Genomic DNA, 9777 nt, shown 5'->3' with positions numbered 1-9777 from the left:
AGTTCCTAGACAGTTATGAGAAATCCCAGCTCTGTGCCCTGGCACATGTCAATACTGTGCTCCTGGAAACTTCTGAATCCTTAACAAGAAGAGCCACACAGGATCACATTCACAGGACAGGAACTTATTTCTGTCAGACTAATCAAAGCCATAGAAAACACAAAAAGCAGAATCTTAAAATGCACTCTTTATTGATCCAGGTCTCAGAGGAAGTGTGTTCCAACAGCAATCTGCTCATTTGCAAAACAGAAGTCTTATATTACTGCCTGCATTTTCCATTATATATACGAATTTGTACACCTCATACAAATTCATAGATAGGAAGGCTGTTAAAATTTACTGTATTTCAGTACTAAATAACAAAACTGAAAAATGCACAAATCACAACCAGAGCATCTTCAGCTAAGGAGGTTTAGGAAAAACAGCAGCAAAATTATTATTAACTAAGCAGTGTCATAGTTTACTAGAGAAAAAAAAAAAGAAAAATCTCACGATCGTTATTATGCTCTTATACTCAGGGAGATAAGAATAAGCAAAATACACCTAAATCATATAAGATTTTCTTTCACTTTTTAGCTTCCTAAAATGAAAATATGCACCGACATCCATTCCCATATGAAAAACATATAATGAGGACTATGATAGTTTCAATTCTCTGCTTACCACCGTCAAAGGTGCATAGCTAGTCTTTGTAATTGCTGGTGTTTTTCACTATTATATCATCTGACAGCACATTCACTGAACAGGAATAATGTCCTGCTTAGTCCTTTGATCTTAGCCTGAGAAAGTTATGAGCATTGTTGATATTCAAACTATATGGTCCCAGGTACATCAACATCTCAGGCACTCTAACTTCCCCCGTCTTTTACCCCCAAAACCAGCAGGAAGTGACCACTAAACCAGATAAAACAGAACGAGAACAAGAAAAGAAAAACAAAATTTCAAAACCAACCAAACAAAATACATGCAACAGCTCTTATTATTCTCCTCTGTTCAGAACAGACCTATGCACTAAGCACAGCTGCATTACTTGATGGTCTATGTTCTCTCATTTTTTCCAATGTTACAGCTTGAGCCCACCCTCTCTTAGTTGCAAACTGAACTTCTTGGCCAAGGTCTGCTACATAGACTCATCTGTAGGAGCAGTTGGCCCACAACATACACCTGTCCTAGCAAAAAGTCAGAGCTTTGCTTTTATCAGTTAACAGACAACAAACAGACCTAGTCTCATTTTTGCTTTGTTGCCAACATCTTTCAAAAAGTCATGCCAGAAAAAAAAAATTAAACACTGAAAGATAAGCATATTTGGCCTCTGGGGAAGAAACAAGATGACCTAAGACCTACTTAAGAAAAGTTGGTATGTGCGGAGAGAACAGATTAGCTTCCGCAGATGAATGACCAAATAATCTGCCAGATTAATCACCACCAATGCCCAGGGTAGCTCTAAAATCTATATGAAGGTTTATTACTTTTTCCAAAAATCAAAAGAAATGTGAAGCATTAAAATATTTATGGAAGTATTCAGTCTTGCAAATACTTTATTTTTCTGTCATTTTACATTACATATACATTATAGGTAAAATATATATTATCAGTGACATTCCAGGACTGAACACATGCATATGAGTTTGAAGACTGGGATCAGAGCCTAAAATTTTTTCATAATATTCTCCCAGTGCCAACAGGAGAAAAAAGCCCTGCTGTTCAGTTCAATGAAAAGAAAGAAAATCTGTTATAAAATGTGTGGTAACATATGATGAGATCAGGTTTTGGAGTATCAAAACCTCTTGACTGGATTCAGGTGGAAGAAAATCCACTTTGGCAAAACCACTTAATTTCCTGCAGATGTAAGGGGGGTGAGAGGGAGCAGAATTAGGCCACAGAACCTGCATCAAAGAGCAGTTCTATGTAGTCTCAGGTGACTGGGCTGGGCAGAAGGTTGGCAGGGTGGTCCTGTCCCAGTCACCACGTGCCCCAGCTGCCATACCTCTACCAGGGCCACCACCTGCATACAGCCCCTCTGCAAATGGGCACAACCACTGCTCCACCCCTGCAGGGTGACATTTTAACTGTGTTTCCAAAGATGTGCACAGCCTGTCCCCAATGTAGCCCAAGCACCTGGCAGCCTCCTGGGCCGCTGGCAGGCAGGTGGAGGCAGCCCTTGTGGACACGGCACTGCCCAGGAAGTCACCGTGATATTGGGAGCAGTCTCAGCCAGGCGAGGCAAGGGCGTACCAGCTGCTGCCTCCCACTTCTCCTCATGTCAATAAACCACAGAGTAACAGAATCTTTAGGGTTGGAAGGGATCCCTGGATCCTACTCCAACCCCCCCTGCCAAGGCTGGGTCACCTAGAGCAGGTTACACAGGAACACATCCAGGTGGGTTTTGAACGTCTCCAGAGAGGGAGACTGCATGACCGCCCTGGGCAGCCTGTTCCAGTGCTCTGCCACCCTCAACATAAAGAAGTTCTTCCTCATGTTGAGGTAGAACTTCTTGTATTTTAGTTTATGGCCATTGCTCCTCACTCTGTCACTCAGCAGCACCGAAAGAGTCTGGCACCATCTTCTTGGCATCCACCTTTCAAATATTCACATGCATTAATGAGATGTCTTCTCAGTCAGTCTTCTCCAGACTAAAGAAGCCCAGTTCCCGCAGTCTCTCCTCACGGGAGAGATGCTCCAGACTCTTAATCACCTTTGTGGCCTTTGCTGTATCCCCTCCTGTAGCTCCTTGTCTTTCTTGTTCTGAGGAGCCCAGAACCAGGCACAGCACTCCAGATATGGCCTCACTAGGGCCGAGTAGAGGGGCAGGATTACCTCCCTCGACCTGCTGGCCACATTCTTCCCGGTACACCCCAGGATACCACTGGCCCTCCTGATGGCAAGGGCACACTCTCATTACAGACCTCTTCTTCTACCTCTCTTCTCATCCTTCGGAAGGCTTCGCGTTTCCAAGCGCCTGTACTCCAAGGCTGCAGTAGCACTCACCGCACCATGCCCCGCTCTGCCCGTCCCGCCGGGAATGACTCACGGCCGTGCCCGGGGGCGGGGCGGGGCGGGGCCGTGCGGCGCGGATTGGCTGCGGGGCCGGCGCGGCCGGGCGCGGATTGGCTGCCGCGCGGCCTTTGTTCGGCTGCAGCCACTGCCCCGGGGCAGCGGAAGTTTGAGCGCCGCGGAGCGCGCGAGCCGCCTCACGGCAGGACCGGCCGGCCCCGACATGGACCTGGAGAGCAAAGTGAAGAAGGTAAGGGAGGCTGCCCGTCGGGTCACCTGCCGCGCCGGCCGGCGTCTGCTCCGTGGGGAGCGGCGGACCCGCCTCGTTTCTACCGCCCCCCGCGGGCTCTGCGCTGGGGTCGCTCCTCGGCCTCCGGGTCAGCCCTTCCCATTGCCTTCTGCCCGGGCTCCGCCGCCCCGACTCAGAGGTGGGAGGCAGGGGAGCTGCCTGCTAGGTGACCTCCTGGTGCGGAGACGGCTGAGCTGCCCCGCTGCTCCGACCGTAGGTAATCGCCGCAGTTTGTGTCCGAGGTGGTCATGTGGGGACGTACCATTATATTCAAGTAAAAACATGTATTCTCCCCTCCCGCCCCAGTAAACCTCTGAGAGCTGATAGTTGTCTACAGGTTTTGCTCATTGTATGTAAGTACGAAACTTAAATTGCAAGCAGCCAAAGCGCTGTTTATGGACGGGCTGAAGGTTAGTTTCTGACCGATGATGTGACTGGCTCCTTACAAGTGCATTGTCAGCGTTCCTGTGGATTACCTACCTGAGACAGAAACCTGGGATTGGTTTCTCTCTCTTTTTAAAGGCATATTGACTAGTTAGTTTGGAGTCAAACTAGCAAGAAGCATAAGGTAAGTAACAAAAACCTATAAGTAATCCAGTTGTATTATAATCTCTCTAAAACTCGCTATTTTAAAGCTTCCTATATAAAACTGACTTCATATGGGATGCACATATAAATCTTTGCTTCTGGTACTTTTGCAAATTAAATGCAGTGCTAAATCACTGACATTTTTCTTTATAGTAGCTGTTCCAACACTATTTGATAATGGCAGAAGGAGTTTTACATATTAACATGGGTTAAATCTGTACATAATAATATCACTGAAGTATGAAAACTAGTCTTTTGAAATGCATGTTGTATGAACACTTGTAGGTTTTATTCCTGGATTTCTATATTTAAAGGTAGCAACTTGTTTTAAAATACACATACGCACTTTTGTATACCTCTGTGCTTTTCCAGCTTGCAGGTCAGAAACTGACAGGGGTGTGGAAGTAGTTGTGCAGCATGGAAAACTACTTGTCATGGCTGAATCCTAGTGAAAAAGTTAGAGTTTGCTTCAAGCGATAATGTCACCTGGATGAGGATCATGGTTTGGAGAAACTACATATATCAACCCCTTGTCAACAGTGCATTGATGGGTGTAGCTAAGTACTATCGCTGTCTTTAGAACATAGTTGTGTGCACAGGGTTGTTCCCCTCATATGACTCCTTGTATGTAATGAAAACAACCTTACTGAGTAGATTTGCATATATTATCAAAGCACTATTTAAAACTTAAAATTGATGGCGTCACAAGGCTTGTTAACTGATAGTTTTTTGAACTCCAGGAGGTGAGAGATGCATATTTGTGGAAGATAGGGCATTCCTACTCAGAATTTCTCCATCTAAAGACAAAGTGAAATGCTGTGAAATGACTGATAAAATTCTGCTGAATGTTGGTTTGAGTGAACTTGTAGTTGCTGAACATCTGCTTTAAATTGCAATGTAGTTATTGGGTAGTTGTGTGTGTTGTAAGTTTATTTGACTGTTTTTGCCATCTTTTTCTTTAGTCATCTTTTACTCTTCTTCGTCATCTTCAAAGTTTCCTGAAGACTTTTCTGAAACTGCTCAGACAGAGACAGAAGCTAACAAAACTCGGTTTGTAGAAAGTAATCTGTCTTTTTGTTCTGTTCAGCTTTAGTGTTAATACACAGAGATGTCTATGCTGGGAAAAACTTTACATTTTCTTTGTGTCTACTATATGTATGTTCAGAAGACTACTTCTGTTCTTCCCCTATGTCCCCTCGCTTGTTCACATCTCCTTCTCATCTTCTTTCTCCTTGAAACTTGGGTGAAGCTCATTTCCAAGAGAACAGACAAGATCAGTGACAAGTCACTGCAGGGAGAACTGGGAAGCTTTGTTATGTACTAGTGCATTTGGTACCAAATCCTTTCCTTCTTTTCTATCTACCAATATTTACTTAATCAAAACTTCCTAGATTTTGTGCACTGGAAAGAAAGAGTGACGGCTCACATCAGCTCTGAAATAACTGTGTCTTCAATTCCCATCCTTTAATTCCAATTCTCAACAAACCTGTTTATCATCTTTTTGCTTCTCTCTCTTTTTTTTTTTTTTTGACCAACTTCCCTCTTTCTTGAAAGATGGAAGAACATTCTGAGAAGTTTCCAGTCAAGTTCATCAAAACCAGTAAACTATTTGGCTTGAAACTTGTCCTGAGCTGGAGATGTCCGCGTCAGATTTTTTTAGTCCATCAGCAGGAATGAGTTACTTTACCATGTGTTGTAGTTCTCACATATCTTTTGCACCCTTGGGCAAAATAACTTGAGTCCTTTTACAAAATGTACTTGCAACCTCATGTAACATTTTATTTGTAGCAGCTTGTGCCTATTTACTGCCTGGCAAATAGATGTAAACATTAGGTAGTGGTTGACCTGCCTGTTGGGTAGGAAGTTCCTAGAACACTGGGCAGAAGAAAGCAGGAATTGTCACACTGTCCAGAAATAAGCTGGCATTCCCTTGCTTTTTTGAACTCGAAGTCTGGATTTAGAAGCTGACTATTGGGTATCCCCAGTGTTCAATGGAGGAGAGGGAAATTAATGCCCAGTGGAGCAGTGTTCAGTGTAGACCCTCAGACACTCAGCTGATACTGTAGAAAAATTTGTTTCCCTGCCTACAGCTGCTAATATATAACTGCACAGGATAATATACTGGGGTGTTTTCTGTTTCTGGAAAACTCAATAGATGAAGTTTCCAAGGTGACATTTCTAAGGTTTCTCTAAGTGTCAGTAACCCATGAATCCATTCTTTAGTTGTAAACTGCTTCGTTGCCTCTTTGGAAAACTGCTACATACGTTTATATCTACAAGTCTAGGTTTGTACAAAGGAAAAAAGCACTCGGTAAAAGTCTGTTTTCATTGTTGATACCAGGTTTGGGGGGTTTTCCCCCCAAATTTAAGAGTTCTAGCACAGTTCCTCTGAGTGGAATTGCTTCCCTCTAGTACAAGACCCCAAGGGCTCAAACAACATACCTGTCTTTCAGCAGGAAGAGTTACTGCCCCACCTGACACTATTTCTAACCCATCTTTTAGCAGTGGATACCTTACATATTTGCTCTTATACAGTTGTCCTGTGTAACATACCCTTCTGTAGTGTTTGTCTGTGAGGAATCTGAGGACACAATTACTTCAGCTCAGACTTTTAATTCAACTTCTGTTTGGTTTCTTTTATGTGCTGTAAAACTCATCTTGCTGTCTTAACAAGTGGCTAGAGGAACCAATACTACCATGTAGCCAGATGTCTCTCCCAGTCTGAATCCTGGGCTCTGGACAACCACAGTCTGCCAGAAACAGAAATTTCAGCATGAATTTTATGCACTGAGGAATATATATGCAGAACGTATGCAAATATTTGGAATAACATTTAATTTTTTCTGTAATCAGTTCACCAGTCTTCTTAGACACGAGATGACTGGCAAATATCTAGGCAGTGAATACTGTCTTTTTGGCTGCTTTGTGAATAGTAAGCCTGATACCTTACTGTCTGTTATAATTTCCATTTAAAGGAGAAGGGATGTTTAAGGATTACTGTACACTTTTCTCCTTTTTCTCACAAGGAATTGGATTTGCTCTTGCATTTGAGGATCATGAAGATAGCGTTTTGTATAAAAAGAGATTGCAGAGCTGAAGGGTAAAAACAGTAGCTCCAGCTTGAGAAGTACTTGTGCAACAAACAGACCACTGTTTCTCCCAAACACAATATATGCTGTGTTCTCAAACCTTGCTTTGAGGGTATAGGGAAAACGAAGACTTAATGCTTTGTGTTGAAGACTCTAGCAGAACTTTGTTCTAACAGTCTGGATTCCTGCCCTGTCTGTCACCTCTGTGAACTTGGTAAAATGAATCAGCAGGTCACAGTCATGCTTTGCAGTCCTGCTGGTAGCATGGTCTCATGCTTCATTAGAGAAAATAAGAATCTGGCAGTGAGTCTGTTCTGTATAAGCTTTCACAGTATAATACTTGCTTTATAAAAAGAACTTTGATTGTGATGGAGAAGGGATGGGGGAACTTGGGGGGAAGAGGTGCAACTTCTCTAATGTGAAATTTCTGCGTGGTTCTTTTTTTATGGTGTGAGACTTAATTTGTTCTATTACAGGTGGAAAAGCAAACATGGAATGCTTTAGACGTTAAGTCAACAACTGTAATGATCTTTGATAAATGAATGGTGAATAAAGTATGTATAGGAGCAAAGTCAACTTTTTTGTGTTTTGCAAAGCATGATTTAGTAACCTGCTGGACTGCACTTCCTGTTGAGGTCACTGTTTGTTTTGGTGTTACTGCCATGGGAACCCTTTATAGTAGAGCTTTTTTTTGCTGTTTCTTACATGTAGTAAGATCAAAGAAATGTAGTTTTATTCATGGGTGATTTTTTGCCTGCAAGTAGAAGTATGAAAGTGTTGGTGGAGATATAAGAGGAGCTACTTCAGTTTTGTTAACAAGGAAACTGAGTAACTGCTTCCTGCATATGCTGTGGTGTTTGGCTTGGGGTTTTTTTTCCCCATCAAAATTTGAAAAAAATATATCATGTGAATAGTTTTTCTGAAACACCTATCTGAATCCACATCTCTAGTTGGTTTTTTCTTGTCCAACATCCCTCGATATCAGCTTGGCAAATATGGCAAGGCTAAATTAAACTTTTTGAGTTTTTCTTTTTCATCCTGTGGCAGAAGTACTCCCCAGGTGTCTGACCATAAAATATCATGAAATGTCTGAATGCAGGACTATGTGGCTTCTGAGATCAAGTGAAACTTTCTTTGATATGGCGTAATTATAAGCCAAGTACCTAACAGTGAGGTGGAAAATTAACTTACTTTGAGTTACAGTATTCTGCCATTAAAATAACAAAGATCTACTTCTGAAATTGTTCCTGGAAAAAAAGGAAATGTGTTTATTTCCCTCTAAGTAAGTAGTAGTGAGTAGTGATTGTCAATGAAATTTTATTGGTAAAAGTTGCTTAAAACCACATTTATTTTTTTTACCTCAAAAATTATACTCAACATGTTATGCAAATTAATGGCTTCTTCTGAGCAGATAGAGAGTTTACAGATGTAAAGGCATTGATGTAAATACCTATAATGTGTATTTTAAAATTGTTTTACAATCTAATCTAAATAGATATGCATGTTTCATTTATATATATAACATACATATATATGTATGTTATATATATATATATGTATATTATATATATATGTATGTATATAGGATGTATGCATATATATATATATATGTTTTATACAGGGGTATATGAACAAAACTCCCTAATACATACTTTTTGCTAATGTGCAGAGTTGGTCAAGTTCTTTTAGGTGCTGGAGACCTGCAAGAAGAGTAGGGCTGTGAAGATGAAAGCTTGTCACACCTGTTTTCTAGAGTCTTAAACTTGGTTAAATGAACAGGGCGAGTGTCAAGGGAGTGAGGATGCTTCTGTCATGGCATTTCCAGATTACACAAGATCTAACTGTAGTCATGTACTGCTCTGTGTGTGTTTCTGGTTTTTTTCATTTTTAAAGTCTTGTTTAACACTTTTTCTTTGTGCTTGGTTTTTAGTTTGAGAGCATGCACTCTTCTGCATGACTAAAGATCATAAAAAGTGAGTATGTAGGTTTCCAGGTCCACTTCTGAAAACCTAATGGTAAAAGGTGCAACTGGGTAAGAGCGCTGATGTCAAAACAAATACACAGAATATTGTGAAAATGCCTCTGCATCATTGGGTGATGGATAGAGTTGTATTGGAGGTTTATAGATAGTGTTATATAGTGTATATAGATAATATGTCAGCTGCATTCAAACATAGCTAGTGTGATGCTGGACTTTGTGAATAAACATTTGTTTTTTATCCAGCTGAGTTATTTTTATTACCTGTTAGTCTCTTGATGATACACTGTGTAGCAGTGTCTTAAATATTTAGATCCTGAGCTATGTGATATTTTGTTGAAGACATCATAATAAAATAAATTCTTAGTACTTGTGTACTATCATAGGCTACTGCAGCTCCTCGATTTATTCTTCTTCTTGTCCTGCCCGGATCATCTTTCAAATATTTTTCTTGGATGCAATCCTTCTTTCTGTGTAAAAGGGGCTTTCATACCCAGTCTTCTTAATTCTGGTCAACTTTTCCCTAATTCAAAATGCATATTTAAAAAAAAAACCAGGATCAAACTTACCATCAATTTTAATAGACATGTTAAATAATAACAAATATGGAGTGGTTCATGGGATGCTGCTCTTTGCTACAGATCTGAAATTTTTTCTTTCTTCTCAGTGTCTGTCACAGTTTTATAAGAGCATTATCCAGATATGAACACGTCTTTTGTAGTGGTGTGGTTTTGGGGTTTTTTTTCATTCTGGAATCGTAAGAAATATTATTTTTCTTTTGTTTCTAAAGTTTAAGTGCTGTAGCCTATTTTAATTTTCAGTTTGTCTTCTCTACTAGA

The 9777-nt window shown here is 40.9% G+C and overlaps 1 protein-coding gene across 2 annotated transcripts in view; it reads left to right on the top strand.

The window, feature by feature from the left end:
• The first annotated feature begins 3168 nt into the window (after positions 1-3168).
• Positions 3169-9777, top strand: part of TES (testin LIM domain protein) — a 29128-nt gene continuing 22519 nt past the window's right edge. The window contains exon 1 of one of the 2 annotated variants that reach the window (XM_032689318.1): positions 3169-3244. In XM_032689318.1, the coding sequence (XP_032545209.1) occupies positions 3218-3244 (27 nt within the window). In that variant the 5' untranslated portion in view covers positions 3169-3217. Of the gene's footprint in view, positions 3245-3813; positions 3852-9777 lie in introns of those variants that run through there. The other variant, XM_032689319.1, reaches the window with a different exon arrangement.

The sequence above is a fragment of the Chiroxiphia lanceolata genome, chromosome 5 (genome assembly GCF_009829145.1).
Source record: "Chiroxiphia lanceolata isolate bChiLan1 chromosome 5, bChiLan1.pri, whole genome shotgun sequence".
Taxonomy (NCBI): domain Eukaryota; kingdom Metazoa; phylum Chordata; class Aves; order Passeriformes; family Pipridae; genus Chiroxiphia; species Chiroxiphia lanceolata.
Note: the sequence above shows the minus strand (reverse complement) of the source record. Positions and strands in the feature narration are given on the sequence as shown.